The 21,646-nt window shown below is 42.0% G+C and overlaps 1 protein-coding gene and 1 non-coding gene across 2 annotated transcripts; one reads left to right on the forward strand and one right to left on the reverse strand.

Annotated features, from left to right (window-relative positions):
• Positions 1-9,009: 9,009 nt before the first annotated feature.
• LOC113242420 (U7 small nuclear RNA) lies at positions 9,010-9,070 on the reverse strand. The gene has a single exon (XR_003311914.1). It is a non-coding gene; the product is annotated as a U7 small nuclear RNA (small nuclear RNA).
• A 6,477-nt stretch (positions 9,071-15,547) lies between these two features.
• Positions 15,548-19,298, forward strand: TMEM30B (transmembrane protein 30B). Its single transcript, XM_026480432.4, has one exon. It carries the CDS (start codon positions 15,846-15,848, stop codon positions 16,905-16,907), a length of 1,062 nt encoding a protein of 353 aa, XP_026336217.1. The 5' UTR covers positions 15,548-15,845; the 3' UTR covers positions 16,908-19,298.
• Positions 19,299-21,646: the final 2,348 nt, after the last annotated feature.

Below are 21,646 nucleotides of genomic sequence, written 5' to 3' on the forward strand. Positions count from 1 at the left end.
ATTTTTTGGTTTCAGATCTCTTTGGGTTTATCTGGGGTGTATTTCACTGGGGTCATGGTTGATATTTTTTATTTTGTTCTCATTCATCTATTTTTCTCTGGACAAAATGACTAGAAGGAAAAATTCACAACAAAAGAAAGAACCAGAGGTAATACTCTCTGCCATAGATTTAATCGATATGGATATAGGTAACGTGTCTGACCTAGAATTCAAAAAAATGATTTTAAAGATACTAGCTAGGCTTGAAAAAAGCATAAAAGACACTAGAGAATCCCTTAGTACAGAAATAAAAGGACTAAAATCTAATCAGGCCAAAATTAAAAATGCTTAAACTGAAAATCAGCCTAAAATAGTTGCTCTAATGGCTAGGGTAAACGAGGCAGAAGAGAGAGTCAGTGACATAAAAGACAAAATGATGGAAAGTAAGGAAACTGAGGAAAAGAGAGAAAAACAACTAATGGAACATGAGGGGAGGCTTCAAGAAGTCAGCGAATACAATAAAGTGAAACAATATTAGAATTATTGGGGTTCCAGAGGAAGAAGAGAGAGAGAGAGAGAGGGACAAAAGGTATATTTGAGCAAATCATAGCTGAAAACTTCCCTAATCTGCAGAAGGAAACAGGCATCCAAGTCAAGAAGCCACAGAGAACCCCCCTCTAAATCAATAAAAATAGATCATCACCCCAACATACAATACTGAAGCCTGCAAATCTCAGAGATAAAAAGAAAATCCTGAAAGCCCTTGAGACAAGAGATCCTTAACCTACAAGGGTAGAAACATTAGACTGGCAGCAGACCTATCCACAGAGACCTGGCAGGCCAGAAAGGACTGGCATGATATATTCAGGATACTAAATGAGAAAAACGCAGCCAAGAATACTTTACCCAACAAGGTTGTCATTCAGAATAGAAGGAGAGATAAAGAGCTTCCAGGACAAACAGAAACTGAAAGAATTTGTGATCACTAAACCAGCCCTGCAAGAAATATTAAAAGGTTTCCTGTAAGTGAAGAGACAGCCCAAAAGTAACATAGAACAGAAAGGAACAGAGACAATATACAGAAACAGTGACTTTACAGGTAATACAATGGCATTAAATTTATATCTTTCAATAGTTACTCTGAATATAAATGGGCTAAATGCTCCAGTCAAAAGACATAGGGTATCATATTGAATAAAAAAGGAAGACCCATCCATATGCTGTCTACAGGAGACTCATTTTAGACCCAAAGACACCTCCAGATTGAAAATGAGGGGGTGCAGAACCATTTATCATGCTAATCGACATCAAAAGAAAGCTGGGGTAGTAATCCTTATATCAGACAAATTAGACTTTAAACCAAAGACTGTAGTAAGGGATGTAGAGGGACACTATATCATACTTAAAGGGTCTATCCAACAAGATCTAACAATTATAAATATTTATGCCCCTAACATGGGAGCAGCCAGTTATATAAACCAATTAATAACAAAAATTAAAGAAACACATTGATAATAATACAATAATAGTAGGGAACTTTAATGCCCCACTCACAACCACAGACTACTTCATCTAAGCAGAAGATCAACAAGGAAATAGGGCTTTGAATGACACACTGGACCAAATGGACTTCACAGATATATACAGAGTATTCCATCCTAAAGCAACAGAATACACATTCTTCTCCAGTGCACATGGAACATTCTCCAGAATAGATCACATACTGGGTCACAAATCAGGTCTCAACTGGTACCAAAAGACTGGGATTATTCTTTGCATATTTTCAGACCACAATGCTTTGAAACTGGAACTCAATCACAAGAGGAAATTTTGAAGGAACTCAAATACTTGGAGGTTAAAGAGCATCCTAAAGAATGAATGGGTCAACCAAGAAATTGAAGAAGAATTTTAAAAATCCATGGAAACAAATGAAAATGAAAACACGACTGTTCAAAACCTTTGGGATGCAGCAAAGGCAGTCCTAAAAGGGAAGAACATAGCAATACAAGCCTTAGTCTTTCTCAAGAAACTAGAAAAGTCTCAAATACACAAGCTAACCTTACACCTAAAGGAGCTGGAGAAAGAACTGCAAATAAAGCCTAAACCAAGAAGGAGACAAGAAATAATAAAGATTAGAGCAGAAATCAATGAAATAGAAACCAAAAGAACAGTAGAACAGATCAACAAAACTAGAAGCTGGTTCTTTGAAAGTATTAACAATATTGATACACCCCTAGCAGACTTATCAAAAAGAGCAATGGGTGTTATATGCAACTAATGAAACGTTCAACAGTACATCAAAAACAAATGACGTTTTTAATATGTTGGTTAATTGAACATAATAAAAAAATAAAAAATAAATTTAAAAAGAAAAGAGAAAGGACCCAAATTAATAAAATCATGAATGAAAGAGGAGAGATCATGATGAATACCAAGGAAATACAAACAATTTTAAGAACATATTATGAGTAACTACATGCCAACAAATTAGGCAATCTGGAAGAAAGGAATGCATTTCTAGAAACTCATGAACTACCAAAACTGAAACAGGAAGAAATAGAAAACCTGAATGGACCCATAACCAGCAAGGAAATTGAAGCAGTAATAAAAAATCTCACAACACACAAGAGTCCAGGGCCGGATGGCTTCCCAGGGGAATTCTCCCAAACATTTAAAGAACTAATACCTATTCTTCTGAAGCTGTTTCAAAAAATAGAAATGGAAGAAAAACTTCCAAACTCATTCTATGAGGCCAGCATTACCTTGATCCCAAAACCAGACAAAGACACCACCAAAAGGAGAATTACAGGCCAATATCCCTGATGAGCATGGATGCAAAAATTCCCACCAAGATACTAACCAATAGGATCCAACAATGCATTCAAAGGCTTATTCACCACAACCAAGTGGGATTTATTCTTGGGCTGCAAGGGTGGTTCAGCATCTGCAAATCAATCAGTGCGATATGCTACATTAATAAAATAAAGGACAAGAACCATATGATCCTCTCAGCTGATGCAGTAAAAGCATTTGACAAAACACAGCATCCTTTCTTGATTAAAACCTCCCTAGTGTAGGGATGGAGAGAACATACTTCAATATCATAAAAGCCATCTACAAAAAGCCCACAGCAAATACAATTCTCAATGGGGAAAAACAGAGCTTTTCCCCTAAGGTCAGGAACATGGAAGGGATGTACACTATCACCACTGTTGTTCAACATAGTACTAGAAGTCCTAGCCTCAGCAATCAGACAACAAAAAGAAATAAAAGGCATTCAAATTGGCAAAGAAGTCAAACTCTCACTCTTCACAGATGACATGATACTTTATATGGAAAGCCCAAAAGACTCCACCCCAAAAATACTAGAACTCATGCAGGAAATCGGCAACATGGCAGGATATAAAATCAGTGCCCAGAAATCAGTTGCATTTCTATACACTAACAATGAGACAGAAAAAGGAGAAACTAAGGAATCAATCTCATTTACAATTGCTCCAAAAACCATAAGACACCTAGGAATAAACCTAACCAAAGAGGTAAAGGATCTGTACTCTAAAAACTACAGAACACTTATGAAAGCAATTGAGGAAGACACAAAGAAATGGAAAAACATTTCATGCTCATGGATTGGAAGAATAAATATTCTTAAAATGTCTATGCTACCCAGAGCAATCTACACATTCGATGCAATCCCTACCAAAATACCACTGACATTTTTCTTTTTTAAGATTTTTATTTATTTATTTGTCAGAGAGAGAGCACCAGCAGGGGAAATGGCAGTCAGAAGGAGAAGCAGGCAGAGGGAGAAGCATGTTCCTGGCCGAGCAAGGAATCCGATGTGGGATTCAATTCCAGGACCCTGGGATCATGACATGAGCCGAAGGCAGATGCTTAACCAGCTGAGCCCCTTAGACATCCCACCATCGACATTTTTCACAGAGCTGGAACAAATAATCCTAAAATTTGTGTGGAACCAGGAAAGACCCCAAGTAGCCAGAGGAATGTTGAAAAAGAAAACCAAAGCTAGTGGCATCACAATTCTGGACTTCAAGCTCTATTACAAAGCTGTAATCATCAAGACAGTATGGTACTAGCACAAAAACAGACACAAAGATCAATGGGACAGAATAGAGAACCCAGAAATGGATGCTCAACCCTATGATCAACTAATCTTCAACAAAGCAGGAAAGAACATCCAATGGAAAAAGACAGTCTTTCCAACAAGTGGTGCTGGGAAAATTGGACAGCCACATGTAGAAGAATTAAACTGGACCATTTTCTTACATCATACACAAAAATAAACTCAAAATGGATAAAAGACCTTAATGTGAAATAGGAATCCATCAAAATCCTAGAGGAGAACATAGGCAGCAACCTCTTCAACCTCGGCCATAGCAATTTCTTGCTAGATATGTCTCCAAAGGCAAGGGAAACAAAAACAAAAATGAACTATTAGGACTTCATTGAGATAAAAAGCTTTTGCACAGCAAAGAAAACGGTCAACCTACATAATGAGAGAAGATATTTGCAAATGACATCTCAGATAAAGGGCTAGTATCCAAGATCTATAAAGAACTTATCAAACTCAAAGCCCAAAGAATAATCCAATCAAGAAATGGGCAGAAGACATAAACAGACATTTCTCCAAAGAAGAAATACAAATAAATGGCCAGCAGACACATGAAAAAATGTTCAACATCACTAAGCATCAGGGAAATACAAATCAAAACCACAATGAGATACCACCTCACACCAGTCAGAATGGCTAAAATTGACAAGTCAGGAAACAAAAAATATTGGCATGGATGCAAAGAAAGGGGAACCTTCTTACGCTGTTGGTGGGAATGCAAGCTGATACAGCCACTCTGGAAAACATTATAGAGGTTCCTCAAGAAGTTAAAAATAGAGCTACCTTACAACCCAACAATTGCATTACTAGGTATTTACCCCAAAGATACAAACATAATAATCTGAAGGGGCACATGCACCCCAGTGTTTACAGTAGCAATGTCCACAATAGCCAAACTGTGGAAAGAGCTGAGATACCCATCAACAGATGAATGGATAAAGATGCAGTATGTATACACAATAGAATATTATTCAGCCATCAGAAAGGATGACTAATTACCATTTACATTGACATGGATGGAACTGGAGGGTATAATGCTGAGCTAAAATACATCAATCAGAGAAAGACAATTATCATATGGTTTCACTCATATATGGAATATAAGAAACAGCACAGAGGATCATAGGGGAAGGGAGGGAAAATTGACTGGGAAATAATCAGAGAGGGAAACAAACCATGAGAGACTCTTAACTATAGGAAACAAACAGGGTTGCTGGAGGGGAGGAGGGTGGGGGGGTGAGATAAGTGGGTGATGGGCATTGGGGAGGGCACGTGATGTGATGAGCACTTGGTGTTATATGCAACTGATGAATTATTGAACTCTACATCTGCAACTAATGATGTACTATATGTTGGCTAATTGAATTTGAACTTTAAGAAAAGAACGTAAGTCATCTTACTCGGAATTATGACCCTAAACTGATATAAAAAACTTAATTACAGATTTAAAACTTCAAACAGTGTCTGTCTAGTGTCCCTGGCCAAGTCCCATATTTCTGGGAGTGGGGAGCACACTGAGTCTGAGAAGGGAGTGAAGGCAGAGCAGGCCAACCAACTGACCTGTCCACCTCAATCAGGCATCAACAAACAAAGCGTAACAAGATTAGTGGCACAGCGCAAGTGATGAGAACTGTAAATGGCCACCTAGGAACATGCAAAATGTAAAACTTAATATAAATATATCATTACTTCAGAAGAGCTTGGCCATCCACTCTACTAACAGGCAAGTTCTGTGGCAATCTCCCTGGTAAGATTTTCTTGGGAGAAGTCCTGACTTTCAAATAGTGGCTGCTTCCTGAGATGCTAACTTTTCAAAGGTTGCCAGCAGAGGCTGACTGCTCTAAGTTTGCAAACGGGTCAGACACTGGGACCGGTGTGTATCATTTAGCACATTTCAAAAAATAGAGCTAAATAAAATTCTTGGAGAAGATTGATAGCCTACAGATCCCTTCTAATACAGAGCTCCCATCTTGGTTAATTTATTTGCTAAAAAAAAGATTTTATCTTCAGTTGTTTTGGGAACCGAGTGACTTGGTCTTCTTGGCAAGTGACGTGTGTTTGTACAAGCTGGACAGAGGGAATCCTGCCATTTCCATGTTGGGATGAGGCATCGTGTCCCAAAGTGGATGTAAAGACAACCTGAGGCGGGTTGGGTGAGCCTACAGGGAGGGCACACTGGGTGGTCTTTCCCCTGCTTCTAGAAGGAAGAGTTGGGACCAGCCCTTCCCAAGCCTGGTCTCTGTTGGTATCATCCTCGCTCCCCTGCCAGGCTCTTGGATTCTGTGGTGCTGTCCCTGCCATGGGCATTTGAAATTAGGTAAAAAGGCATTGCAGGTAGCCAGATGCATCTGCTTTGGGCCACAGCTGGCAGGCCTTCTAAGAAGGTAGGGTTCGTCAATCCATGTGGCTGTGGTCAATTACGCATTCTGGGTTTTGTCCCAACAGATGCTTGTTGCCATCTTAGAAGAGTAATAAAGATTAGTTTACATATAATTAATTTTGCAACTTCCCACTTTCACTGATCACCTGCAACTGTAAAATACAGGGATCCTCATATATACACACGATTCCCACAGAACTTAAAAAACATTGAGTTATTACGTGGTTTTGTGAATAGATGGGGAAGAGCTTTTGTTGGTGGTATTTTGATGGAAATTTCTCCTTACTGATTGGACCAGAGTTTAGTCTATCACATTTTTCCTAAGGGCAATCATTTACTCTCCTCCTAATTTACTAGGTGGTCTATCTAAAATGCATGTCACCTTCTTGCTTGATAAATTGTAAGTTCTGGAACTCTTGGGCTAATGTTCTACACAAAGTGAGCTGTAGGCACAGCTATTCTGCCACTGATCATTATTAAACTCTTCGTCAACCTTGTGGTACAATCTGATAAGAAACACCGAAGAGTGTTTGCAGCTTTTATTGATCTTTCCACAATCTTTGAGGACTGAAATCAGTTATAAACCAAGATACACATGCTCAGTATTGATTGTCAAGGCCCATTCCCACCCTCAGTCACAACGCTTATAAGGAACCTGCACTTCGTGCCACTGTGTTTCAAGGTCAGGAATTACAGTCCATTGATGGATCAGAAATAGAGCCTATTCCCATTACAAGGAATAGAGAGGTGGACTTTCTCTGGCACGTCAATGCCAGGTTTGCCTTAGTATCAAAACCAGAATGGCACTAATACAGAGCGGATCTTATCTGTTATTATCACAAAGAAAAACTAGATGCTCTGAGTCCAAAATCATCAACTTTCTAGCTTTATGGATATTACATTTTTTAAACTTATGTATACACTTCTTGATATAAAAAGCTAGATGTTCTATGAATGAGTTACTGAGGTTTGCTTGTGGATAAAATAGATGTGTGGTTATGAGATTTAAATATTTTTCAGGCTAAAATCATTGAGGCTCTATTGTATCATCTTGTTAGAGCAAACACCAAATTAGTCCTTAAGGAGAATCTGAGTACTAACAGACGGTCCTTTCCTAGCCCACCTCCAGGTGAAGGTGCAGTGGCCTTCTGTCCACCATATGTCCTCATTAGGCACCTCAGATTTAATAAGAAGTTGTCAATCCCTCCCTAGCTTGCTTGCTTATTAAAACATATGGCTCTGAGTTTAACTGACAACATAGAGATTCTGTGCTTTAGGAACTTATCAGGATGTTTAATCTTGGAAATCACCGCTGCTCTTTAACTATTGAAAACTTTGGGAAATGAGCATTATCTGTGGTAGATTACCTGAGGGATAGCAGTGCACCCATTCTTTTGTATGAGTGGTTTTCAAAATTCTTTTTTAACCCTAGAACCCTTCTTCAAACCATGTTTTTCTAGAATCCTAGAGTCAGAGAATGGGATGAGGGAAAGGGATGGGAAGGTTGAAGTCCACCACTGATGGGACCCTCAGAGCACAGCTTGAAAACCATTGCTAGATCTTCTAACACCTAACCACAGACACTGGGGCAAAGAACCACAGAGTGGCACCCAGTCTGGATCACAGAGCCTCCCTAGAGTGGCTTCAGTGAATTGTACTTTCACCAAACACCATTATATCTCCTTTTGGCAGATGTTATAAGAAACAGTCCTAGGAAAGGACTACAATATTTACTTCAAGGATATTGCTAAAGATATTATTTACCTGGTTTTATAACATCTTCTCTGGGAGAACCCCAAGGAGAAAATGTTTCCTATTCTTTGCGCCAGAAATAGTTTAAATTCTTCTGGGCAAATGGTTTCTTCTTCTCTCGTGAATGCAGTGATCCGTCATTCTCTCGTTGGGCTGGCCACTAGAAAGCTGAAGGAGCAATCCTGCAGACCATCCCGAGCAAGCTGCAGGCTTTCATGGCAGGTGCTTCGTGAAACAATTTCTCTTCCAGCTCCTGCTTATTTTACAAAATGTATTCCTTTTGCCTTCATACTTTTGCTTTGAAGTATGTTTTGTATGTGGTTCTATCGCATATTTTAAAGCCACTCTCAATCCTTTAAAAAATTATGATTTTTAAGTAGGCAAATTCTTTAATGAGAACAACTACTAACTCAAACCATGTGCAAGGGAAGGGAGGCAGAATGATGAAAGTCTAGATCCAGAGAGGACCACAACAAGGAACTAAGCATGTATGGTATGGAAATAAAGATTTTGAGATGAACACAATAGCCGTCTTCATATTCATAAAGAGCAAGGAGTAAGTTTATTCTGTATTATTGCAGAGAATGAACTTAGAATATAGGATGGTCACTACCAAAGAAGCTGTTGAGTACTTAGAACTAGAAAAGGAATGGACCTCATAAAATGGTGAGTTCCTTGTCTCAAGGACTGTTCAAGCAGAGCCCAAGTGATCCCGTCACTGGGAACTTACAAAGGTAGAGTGGACACCATTTTTTTTAACCATGGGGGAGTCTTCTGGTGAGGACCAGAAAAACTGCTAGACAAATTCTAAAAGAGCTGTAACATTTAGTGGATACCCTTTGAGTGCTTAGCCAGACTGCACTTCCCCTCCTTTGGAAGAGTCCCTTCCACTTTTACTGAGGAGGAGAAAGTAGGCAACCATGTGTGTGTCATAGGACCTTTCCCCACCCGTCACAATAGGCTGAATGAGGGCTGGACCCCTGACCCAACCTGGAGTCTCTCTTGAACTAAAGAACATGTATGCTAGAGTCAGCAGGAGCTGTAAGGTGATCCAGCGCTGGTACCGAGTCAGAGCTCTGGCAACCCAAAGCCATGCAAAGCCCAAGACTTGGAGGACCAAAACTAAGAGGCCTGCTGAAGAAGGTGGCCTGCCAAAGTGCAGAGAGAAGCCGTGACAAACAAAGCAGAGAGAAGGGAGCTGCCTGATGACTTTCTACCGGTGTGAGAGCCAGATCTATTTTCTTCAGTTCCTTCCTTGTGCGAGATTCCTCATCTCTGAACAATAGCCACCCCTTTACTAAAGCTGGCTTGGGTTTCTGTTCCTTGCATCACAGAAATTCTTACTAAGATCAAAGAGAATTCCTCAGATGGATTATGAGGCCGGAGTAGATTAGTGGCCCCCAAAGATGGCTGATCATCAGATTGCTCTGAGTAAGGTTTCTGGGCACCAGCCCCTGGAGACTGTGATTTAGGCAAAAGGCAGAAGGAATGCGTATTTTTAAACACTGCCCTCCCCCCTACTGATTTTGCTACTTGGTCAGTTTGGAAACCACTGGATAAGGTATCATCTAGGATCCTGGTCCCTCTAAAGTCCCAAACTTTGGTTTAGAATTTGACACAATGCAGTCATCCTCATGGTACTTTTTCCTACAGAAAAAGCCCCTAAAATTTTAAACACAACCACCTCAAATTCAGATTTACTATTCAGAGAGAAAGGCCAAGGGCCCCTGCAACCCTCCAAGGATATACACTCTCCAGATTGAATATTAACAAGTCAATATTGGTCAGCACACATGACAAGTACAGGTTCCCAGGGTGTTGGGACAAAGTATTTAAACATTTAAATCAGTGATCCAGATAATGAAATTCAAAGTATGTTCATTCAGTTTATTGATGCTATCCAACAGGGAAGGGCATCTAAGCACATCTTTCTTGGGCACCTCCAGTCTTCGTAAGATGTCAGCCCTCCTTCCCCAGCTTATGGATGTTAAGACATATGGCTTTGCCCTCTCGTGGCAACAGACGTCTACTTTATTTCATTTCACAATCTTGTAACTTTTTGAAAAAATTTTAAGTGCTTAGCTATTTATTCCTGATACATGAGTGAGAGATTCCTAAAGTTTAAAACAGATATTGTCGCCACACGTAAGGGAAAGCCAGTATGTATATTATAGTTCTCAGTGAGGCCATCCCCAAACCAGTGAGTTTCATCCCCTCAGGGACAGGGGGATGGCAGAGAAGGGTGGCCTCCAGCCGCCTCACCAGATTTGCTGGTCCCACAGACCCTGCTCGGTTCTGGTGTCTCCTCCCTCCCCCAGTCCTCACCCTGGGATATACCTCATCCCCTCTTTCATACTACATAGCTCCATTCCAGTTCTGATTTAACTCTTCTCCAGTTCCAGAGCTCTTCCTTCCCCTCCATCTCAGTTCTGTCACCCAACTTGTCCTCCTCACATTTTGGGTCTTTCTCCTGCCAACTCACCATGCACACCCCCTACAAACAAACTCCAACTGCACAATTCAAGTCCAATCCCATCGTGGCTGGTTTATCCACAGTCTTTCAACATGGCCAACCCATACCTAGTCAACGCTGCTGAAGACCTATTGTCACCTGTCTCATTCCCATTCTTCTTCCATACTGCTCCCTGCAGCTCTGCGCACAACTGACCTCCACTGTTTCTCAATAAGGTAGTGACAGGACAACCCAACACACCGCAGCAAGGAGCAGAGAATTCCTTCCTGCCTTTTGTCCCTCCAGTGCTTTCAGTAGTAGTAACTGAAGTTGCTTTGTACCTTCCACTAGGGGGTACCAACTCATAATTTTTAAGGACAGGAAGTCTGCTGAACACAGTTTTTAATGAAAAATGAAGTCCAGGCACAGTGAATTTTTAAAAACTTTTCTGAACATATGCTTAATTTTATGAAGCAATTTAATTTGATTCCTTTTAAATAAAAACTGCCCCATGGGCAGAGTAACAGGCAACAATCCTGAGTAGTATAAACTTGTGTAAGGGAACGCCAATTAAAAATGCTGGCTCTATTATGGTAAGATATAGAGTCATGAATTAAAAAGAAATAAATGCAAAAACTGAATAGAGACAGACAAGTGAAATTATTTTTACTTTAGCAAGAGAAATGGGCGTGCTAAACAAAAGTTGGCTTCAAAACAAAAGCTTTTGTTAAACAAAAATAAGGCAACTCGGAGGTTCTGGGACCCTCCATCTGTGGCGTGGAATTCTCCTATCTTTGGGGTATAAGAGAAGACCTGCAATACCAAAAACTGGCTCAATGTTACAGTGTTTGGGGTTCCTTTAAGAAGTATGCCCAGGCATTACAGTGTCGTGGGTGAAAATGCAGGACGTAAGAATTAAGCTGGCCTTCGACTTCCTGATCACCCGTTTACCTCCATGAGAACTTGGTGGGCCTCCATTTCCTTAGCCTAAATCTTAGTTCTGCGTCAGCTCAGTGAGTTTAATAACAGCACTTCCCACCTAGGTTTGTGGTGTGAATTAGATGAGATAATGTATACAAAGCACTTACAGAGTGACTGGCCCACGGCAGGTATACTCAATAAAAGCTAACTATCCAATGAGTCAGTATAAAGGACACCCCTTGAGATGACCAGGAACAGAAATCTTTGCAATGAAAGAGATATCCACTATCCTTTTGGCAAACATACTCATACAGGTAAGCAATCAGACCAGGATAGTTAAGCAATCTGACCAAGGTCAGTTATTCCTGAGGAGCTGGAGTAAAACTTGGACTTCCTTAACGTCCAGCAGCATTCTTTCCCCTACCCTATACTGCTTCTCCTAGTATCTGGTAGACTATTGGCATAGACGAAATATACTCTGTGGTTAACGATTGGTTTTGTTGGCCGTGTTGGTGAACATAGCGAAGTTCACATTACTGTGCAGTATCAGAGATTCAGGCAGTATGTGCCTTTGAAGAGTTTGACTTTTAAGCCCCTTGCCTACTTTTAGAAACTTATAGCTGAGAAGAAAAGGTTATATGCAAAAAGATGTCCGCTACCATATTCTTTGGAATACTGAAAAACTGGAAATAATCTAATATCCACCAATTTTTTTAAAAAAAGTAGTTAAATGTGGTAGACCCATGAATTTGGGGACCATTTAAAAATGTATGAAGACCACAAAGAAATATGGAAAATATTTATTTTATTCCTTATTCCAAAAGGAGGTAACTTAATAAGTAGAATGATAGTAATTGTATTTTTATATTATTCCACCAATCAGAAATTAAATATTTATACAGATAAAACTGGGAAGACAAAAGGGGAAAGGAAGTAATTTTGAGAGTATTGTGATTGAGAATGCCTCTTTATTTCACTTTGAGTTCTCTTCATAATAAAGAGAGGCAATAAAAAATTGTTTAGAATGAGCTCATTTCTTCACTTTCTTGGTACTGAGAACTGAGTTTACATGATCCAAGTGTCCTTTAATGCCCCATGACAACGTGTATAATCAAATTAAAGACACAAGGTCAGAACCCTCGTTATACAGTGAATTCTGAGGGACACGGGATGTACATCAATCCTTGACCTCTCAAAACTTACAAGCTGGTGGAGGAAATAGGACATATACCTGGATCTCAGTACTGCTCCACCTCCAAAATATTTACCATCCCATCTTATACCAGCACCTGTTCCCTCCAGCTTTCATGCCGCCTGCTCGAGAACATCATTAGGACTCCCAGCTTCTGATCTCTCTGTTTTCTTTTGATCCATTGGCTTGGTTTCATGTTCTTTGCCATTCAGCTTAAATACTAAGGTGTATCACTTTAGCCACCCCTGCCACAAGAACAGCACTAGCTTGAACGTTTCTCTCTCCAATTCACCTGCCCTGAAAACCCCCATCCACTGGACATGTTCAATCATTTGCCATCTCAGTCTGGATGGTGGGACTCCCCTAGACCAAGCCACTCAACATCCCTTCATGTGTCCCTGGGCAATTCCCTCTCCCCGTCCTCTCTCTCATTCCTTTGGAGATGACCCTTCATTTTAGTGCACAGAAGAAATCATTAAATTAAAACTTCCTTCTCTTGAGCTGAGCCCACAGCCCAGTTGAATTCTGTGTCCATCTTTATTCAAATCATCTAATTTCTGAGATGAGGTGACGCCACACCTGTTCTCTGAACCCCCTGCCTGTTTCCACCTTTGCACCATCCAGGATCACCCATCTGTAACCTTGTCTGAACTATTACCTTTTTCCCTCAGAATAAACACGAGTCTGTCTTCTATAAAGAAGCCTCTCCTTTGAAATACATACTCTTCAAAATGACTACCATTTGCCTCTCTCCTCCCCATCCCCCCATTTCTAAAGAGTTGTTGTACATTGGCTGTCTCCACTCCCCCTTTCCTTCACCTGATAGAGCCTGACTCCTCCCACCCCAACACCCAAACTGCTCCCACAGAAGTCAGATGCTAGAACTCCTTTTCATTTCTTATCTCGAAACTTGAACCCTCAGCTGTGTTTCACCCTGCTGACGCTTCCCTGTCTGGAAATAGTCTCTTTTCTTGACTTTTGGGATGCTCTGGTGTTACCTTAATTAGCAGAATGAATAAACTATTGTCTTCCATCCAGGGAAGGTAGAGCTGGAAAGACTCTCAGCTCAACAGCAGGGCTCACACTTTTAGGGGAATGGTGGCATAGCAGTTGTTAGACTTAAGATCTGCTAGATTAAGTTTTGAGGACTGAATTTCTTTCTAGAGACTAGTTTTGTGTGCTCTCTGTCAAGCTGACTGATGATTTGATGAGACAAGTATAGATGGAACTCAATCATAATGATTTCGAGAACTCTTTGTTCTTTTATCTTATTGAAGAAAAGGTATAGTGGAGACTGGATCAGACTATAGGAACTTGTTGGCAATGTTGAAATTTCCTCTCTTGGGGTACAATTAGACATGAGGGAAGTGGAATTCAAGTCATCTGGCTCTCCCTCAGGGACCTCTAACAGCTAAAGCCTCTAATCTGCATTCAATAAGATAATTTTTCATTATTAAAATAATATTACTTTTTAATTTTTAGCATCATTCTTGTAAAGTGCAATTTGGTACTTGACTATATGCTGTCTATTCACTATTTTGATTCTTTTTTACTTGCAAGTAATATATATCCCCTATCAGACTGCAAATGCTTTGAGGTCAAGGGTCCTTTTTAGTCTAATTCTCTTCTCTATTCTACAGTACTTATAGGGGTGAACACTTGGGAGATGATTTTTAAAATTCCTGTTGTTTAATTTTGCAAGAATTTTAACTTTCCAAATTTCAATGGGTTTTGAACAACTAATGAATGCAATCTATTGTTCTAGGTGCAAAAGCGTAATATAGAAAATATTTAAGCTATTTGCATTTTATGAGCTGGAGGAGAGACAGGAACCCCTCAATAACTAGGGAGAATTTAGCACAAAGCTGAAATGGCCCGATACCCCCTTGTGTATATGGTACATAAAGGCCAGAATCCCAGGCAATATTCCAGAGCTAATTTGGGTTCTCTTTAAAATAAGTCCTATAAATCCTTGTAGTTCACCTCCCTAGGCCAAACATTCCCAAAGTCCTTGACTGTGGATAGCAGGTAGGTCTTTGGGGACCTTGGATTAGGCCTTTCTCCAGTCAGGCAAAGAATCTGAAAAGAAAAGGAAATCACAGGTGGTCCAGTGCATTTTTACCCCTGTGTGGTTTTTCCAGTGGCTAGAGAGATATTTAAAGGCTCTGAACCTCTTGTAGTCGTTGATTCTCTTTTTTAAAGACTTATTTTATTTTTAGAGAACTTTCTACTTTTCTTAGCTTTGCACCCAGATTGGCATACCTGGCCGGAAAATCATTCGTCTTTAAAAATATGCTAGAATTTGAATGCAGACATTGAATGAATAACAGATTTGCCATAGTGTAATCTCTCGGCATTACAATTTGTGGTTAGAAATTGACTGAAAGGGGGTCCAAAAGTTAACCTACAAAGACAAGAGGGTCTAGAGTCACTCCCCTCCCCCTCCCCAGATAAAAGAGGATTAATAACCTGAAATCTCCAAGTCTCCGGGACCCACGGTACAATCACTCGGTGAACTTTGTGCGGGAGCCTGCAGCTCCTATGATCTCAGGAAAGGCTGCCCCGGGCACTCTTCTCACTTGGAAGGAGGAAGCGAAGGTGGTACCTGAGCAAGGCACGAGCCACTCAGAGGCAGCGTGGGGCCGCCACTCACCTCGGGGAGGAGGAGCTGGCTGCCGGACCCACCCAGATGGGGAAGAAACGGGAGCCTCGGAGCCGCCAGGTGAGGAAACCAGCGGCCGCCCCGCCCCGCTCACCTCCAAAGAGGCGGGGCGCCGCTGCCGTTTACCCGCAGGGGCGGAGCCGGCCCAGCTCACCTGGGCAGAGGCGGAACTGAGGGGTCCGGTCACCGCACGAAGAACTCGAAGACTCACCTGTGCGGGGGCCGGAGGCGGGCCAACCCCCAAACTCACCTGAGCCGCCGGAAAGCGGAGCCGGGAGCAGCCCCCGGGCTCGCCGCGCGTGGAGGGGCGGCGCCCCCGGCTGGCCGCTGGTGAGCGCCACTCCGCCCGTCCCCGTCCGAGCCGGCTCGGCAGCCATGACCTGGAGCGCCACGGCCCGGGGCGCCCACCAGCCCGACAACACCGCGTTCACGCAGCAGCGCCTCCCCGCCTGGCAGCCGCTGCTGTCGGCCAGCATCGCGCTGCCGCTCTTCTTCTGCGCGGGCCTGGCCTTCATCGGCCTGGGCCTGGGCCTCTTCTACTCCTCCAACGGCATCAAGGAGCTCGAATACGACTACACGGGCAACCCGGGCACCGGCAACTGCTCGGCGTGCGCCCTGGCCGACCAGGACCGCGCGCCGCCGCTTCGCTGCTCGTGCGCCTGGTACTTCTCGCTGCCAGAGCTCTTCCCGGGCCCCGTGTACCTCTACTACGAGCTGACCAACTTCTACCAGAACAACCGGCGCTACAGCGTGTCCCGCGACGACACGCAGCTGAGCGGGCTGCCGAGCGCGCTGCGCCACCCGGCCAACGAGTGCGCCCCCTACCAGCGCCGCGCCTCCGGCCTGCCCATCGCGCCCTGCGGCGCCATCGCCAACAGCCTCTTCAACGACTCCTTCTCGCTGTGGCACCAGCGCCAGCCCGGCGGGCCGTACGTCGAGGTGCCGCTCGACCGCACCGGCATCGCCTGGTGGACCGACTGCCACGTCAAATTCCGCAACCCGCCGCTGGTGAACGGCAGCCTGGCGCTGGCCTTCCACGGCACCGCGCCGCCGCCCAACTGGCCGCGGCCGGTCTACGAGCTGAGCCCCGACCCGAACAACACCGGCTTCATCAACCAGGACTTCGTGGTGTGGATGCGCACCGCCGCGCTGCCCACGTTCCGCAAGCTGTACGCGCGCATCCGCCAAGGCAACTACTCCACCGGGCTGCCGCGCGGCAGCTACCTCGTCAACATCACCTACAACTACCCGGTGCGCGCCTTCGGCGGCCACAAGCTCATCGTCTTCAGCAACATCTCGTGGATGGGCGGCAAGAACCCCTTCCTCGGCATCGCCTACCTGGTCGTCGGCTCGCTCTGCATCCTCATGGGCTTTGTCATGCTTGTCGTCTACATTCGCTACCAGGACCAGAACGACGAGGACGAGGAAGAGGAGTGATTCCTGCTTTCAAAGTACCCTTCTGGCTATTTGCCAGAAGTCTCCTGCAAGCTTCTTAGGCTTCTCCCATCAATTCCAGTCACTTTTCCTCTTGTTGTGATGCTTGGACCAGAGGGAGGAATGACATCCAATTGGGGGCTACCAGAGTCTTGCCGGGGTGTTTGGACTGCAGAATGAGACATCCTTGTAAATTCTCTGCATCTTCACGATTTACCGAGTTGACATGTTAGGTTCTTAAAGTCCGAGGCATTTGAGTGTGGAAGGGACAGGAGATTCCTGTTCCACTTCTATCTGATGAAGGGACTGAGACCTAGAGACGTTAAATAACTCATCCAGGGCCATGCAGCTATTCATTGGCTCCTGTCTCTGACTCTAACTTTTATGGCTACGACACCGTGGTTTTCTTTGGGGGGTGGGGAGGGGGTGGTGGGGAAGAGAGTGAAGCCCACAAATAACTTGCAGAGGTGTAGAGGGGTGGGAGAGAATATACTTGTTAAAATTGTGGACAGATTGGAGACACCAGACCCATTCTGACACAATAAGGCTGGAGTGAGACCCCGGAAGCTGTGTTTTAACAAGCCTGTCTGGAGATTCCTCCCGTATTCCCTCAAATTTGGGAATCACTGTCCTGAACCAGGGAGCAAGTAGAACACTGGATGTTTCCCTGTCCTCATGTGTCTAAGGTTGGGCCTGAAGCGGTGACCTACGTCCAGCTTTTCAGGTCGTCATTTGTTCCCAGGGGCAGTGACAGTCATGCATCCTGCTTTCAACATAGAAAGCTCTCCATAATTTGTGGAATGAGTGGGGAAAAAACTTGCTATCTCTAGAAATCTGGCATACAGATTTGCAGGACAGGGTTTGTATCGATGTATTTAACATTGGAGGGTTTGAGTGAACGAAACAGTTTGCCAAGTACTGTATAGAAACTTGAAAATGCCATGTCATTTGGCACAGCTTGGAGTGAGTGTTTTAACTTCAGAATCAGATAGATGGAAGGGGTCTTAGAGGGAAAATGATTTCCCTAAAGTCGTATCTGTGTCTCCTGCCTCCTGACTCAGTCCTCTTTGTCATCTAAATTATTTTTTATGCTTAGAGAAAAAAGTTTTCCTTCATGCTTACATTTTCCCTGGAGTCTCTGAAAAAACTCTTTTATCTATGTTCTCAAATGATGCAGGCTTATTATTTCTAGTAATTGTTTCAAGTGAATGCTAAGGAATATAGTCATATATGTTACCTAGAATCTTAAGAATTATTTGAAACTCCAAGATAAAGTCTGATTACTCTAAAGTTACCCTACTGTATATAAAGTTTTTCTAAGCAATAGATTTTTTTTGTTAGTTTCAGGGGCGGAATTTAGTGATTCATCCATTGCATATAACACCCAGTGCTCATTCCATCAAGTGTTCTTCTTAATGCCCGTCGCCCAATTACCCCACTCCCCACCCTCCCCCCTTCAGCAACCCTCAGTTTGTTTCCTAGGGTTCAGCGTCTCTGATGGTTTACCTCCCTCTCAATTTTCATCTTATTTTATTTTTCCTTCCCTTCCCCTATGTTCATCTGTTGTGTTTCTTAAATCCCACATATGAGTGGAATCATACGGTGTTTGTCTTTCTCTGACTTTTCCCTAAGCAATAGACTTTTTAAAAATCACCTTCTTTTTGTGGCAGAACAAAAACAAAAACGCTCAGCGATATCATCTTAACCAGTTTATTTCCTGAAACTAAATTATTTGGTATTCTGTCGGAATTGTCCAGTACCTGCTCTCTCTACAGCTGCTTTCCAGTTACTACTGTTTTTGCCCATGCCTGTACAAGACTTTGACATATTTTTTTAGTAGCCAAAGAATACTGAATTGTATTGAATAATTTACATTAATGTTATTATACTCTATTCTAGTTCTTTGAAAATTAATAATTGATGGACAGCATGCATGTTCACTGCCATCTGTCTCCAACCTTTGGGCGTAGTTGTGAGTTAATATTCTGCCCCACTGTTTCACATAAACCAAAAAATATTTTGGTCATTCTAGTGTGCTGTCCTGCCAGTTCTGAGTATGACACAGTTTTATTGTCAGATTGCATGTTGTGATTTTAGGCTATGAAAATCTGATGATTATGTGTATATAGGATCATTTTTATTTATTATGAATGTTTAACCAAGTAGCTCACTAGCCTAGCTTTCTTTACGTTGGATAAAAGAATTTACTACTTTTTTTACTATGTGGCTGAGAGCAACTGTGTATTTTGCTATCATTTTTACAGTATTTGGTCCATTGCCATAAAATTTTTAATGAGACTACAAAATTTAAGGTATTCTGATTAAATCAATGAATGTGGTTCCAGGCCCTATTCTCTGGGGTTTTGAAAGAGAATAAAGGTTATGTTTGTCTTACCTTTGTTATCATGTTTGCTCAATTCTTTTGAACTATGATCTTAAAGGCACAAATGGTACCAACCACTTTGTTCATTTGTTATGAGCAGGTTTTTATTGCAGCAAGAAAATCATCTTTCAAAATAAGGCTCAGCGTGAACTCAGTCTTTCAGTGTTAACTTCCTAAAACAGAATTTGAACTTACATGCACATCAACATGTAATATGAATTAGATAATCTTCAGCTATTACTTGAATTTGGTAAAATGTGGTCAATTGAAAAAACAGTATGAAAATGTATTAAAGAATGTGATTATTGTAGTCTTCTCTATTTCTGCATTTTACTCAAATTCTAAATTGCAGTTATTTGTTGGGTATTTTGGACTAGGATGCCTCAAAAACTTTACAAACAAAAATATGAAGCATTTTCCTGTGGTGATCCCTGTGCTGTGGCATTTGTTTGGTATCACAGGATTCCAGCTGGGCTTACATTTTCATGTTGTTTAGTAAATACCCCTAGCTAGAGCTGTGTCTTCTGGAATGAGACAGAAAAGATTGAACCTCAACAACCGGACTGGAAATGTGCTTTGATCTACATTGTAAACTAAACCACAAACAAAAGAGAAACACGTGGTCCATGGGAAACTCCCAAAACAATACATAACAAGAAAAGACTCCAGGTATCTCCAGGATCCAATCAACTAAACAAACAATTTACTAACTATGCAATCGTTAAAAATCAGAGACAGAATAATAGTCTGGAACTTCTGTTAGTAGCAAATAGGTCTTTGCAACGTATAGCCACAACCCTTTCTGCCTCACTTTAAATCTGTTGCTCTCTTCTTGTCATTGAAGATCTCAACAACCTTGAGCAAGTTCTCAAAGTAAGTTACTGGTAGAGCTGCAATGTAATCAGTTCCTTGTATGCTCTTGGATATAAGTCATCACTGACTATAATAATAGTAAATTTCCTCTTCCTTTATTTTTTCAGGCACTTTTTTTTTTTTTTTGCAACCCAGATTTGTTTCCTCTGTAGCTAAAACATAGCTGACTGATTTTAGATGACAAAGTAAAAAACTTCCATTTTTTCCCCCAGGGGAATTTCTCTTAATTCCCCTCCAACAAAAACAGAGTAGTTTTTAAAATGTCATTAAGAAGGCTTTAATGAATCTCACTGAAAAATACACTACCTTCTCGAAGAGGTCTTACATGAGAGCAGCACTTTGTGTAAAGAATTCGCAAAGCTTGCTAACAGCGTTGGCTCTAGGTATACAGCCATCCCTCATCATTGCCCTGATAAGACTATAACAACGTGTATTCAGGAAAAAACCGCTTTCCTGCTGGTTTGCCACCTGGCGCTATGATTCCCACCATGTAGATCGAGTCAGTGCTGCAGGCTGCATTCCTTGTGGCCTGTACTCGGCTGAGCAGCTCATCATGGGACAGAGAAAAATCCTGGAGGTGATGAAACCCAGCAGAGACTGTTGCGGGCGCAGAGAGATAGCAGAGGGGGAGTAAGACGCAAAGATGAGGTTTAGAGCATGAGACATTTTTCTGAGCCAGCAAGGTGTCCAGAAGATAGGGAGGGGGCTGGCAGCAAAGGGAGCCCTTCACAAAGGGCAGAGCTTACCAGCGGGCTCGTGGGCCACGAGGCCTTTGAGAAATTCAGTAAGCAGTGGCTCACCTTCTGAACCCCTCAGCTTGTCTTTTTGATCAGTTTGAGTGTGATTTATCTTTTTCCTTAGAAGCAAAGGTATTACTGTCAAGAACCTTTGCTAATAGCCTTGCCCTCCACACTGAGCTCTTAACTAAGTTCCCATTAGAGCGGCTGAAACTTTACATCACTGATGAAAACTGTAAATGATGTGTCATTAATAATGATACTTTGTTCTTCTAAAAGGCCTTTGTTCTGAAAGTCCAAGGTGCTTAACACTATGTGGTCTCATTAATCTTACCCATCAAAATGCATGAGCTTTTAGAAAGTCATCAAGACTGACGAGGAAGAAATATATTCCTTTCTCATATTCCTTTCTATTTTGCTCTTCCCCCCCTCCCAGAACTCCCTAAAATTAAGTAGTATTCTAAAACAAAAGCGTAAGTTCTGGATGTGGCGGTGATAGCCACTTAAATGGGCCACTTGAGTATTTTCCAAGGAAGACTTAATTCTTGTTATGATTTTAATAGGTAAAAGACAGTTCCCGTTTGTGTTAAAGAATCCAGAATGGGAGAGGCAACACTTTCTATTCATCGTGATTGAATGTAAAATACTTTTTACTCTTTTCCCAAAAGGCTTTAGCAGTTAAGACTTACGTTACATAAACATAATTTGCAAGTAATTGAATTATGGTATTTCTCAAATTTTACTTAAAG

Source organism: Ursus arctos, unplaced genomic scaffold (assembly GCF_023065955.2).
Source record: "Ursus arctos isolate Adak ecotype North America unplaced genomic scaffold, UrsArc2.0 scaffold_25, whole genome shotgun sequence".
Classification (NCBI taxonomy): Eukaryota; Metazoa; Chordata; class Mammalia; order Carnivora; family Ursidae; genus Ursus; species Ursus arctos.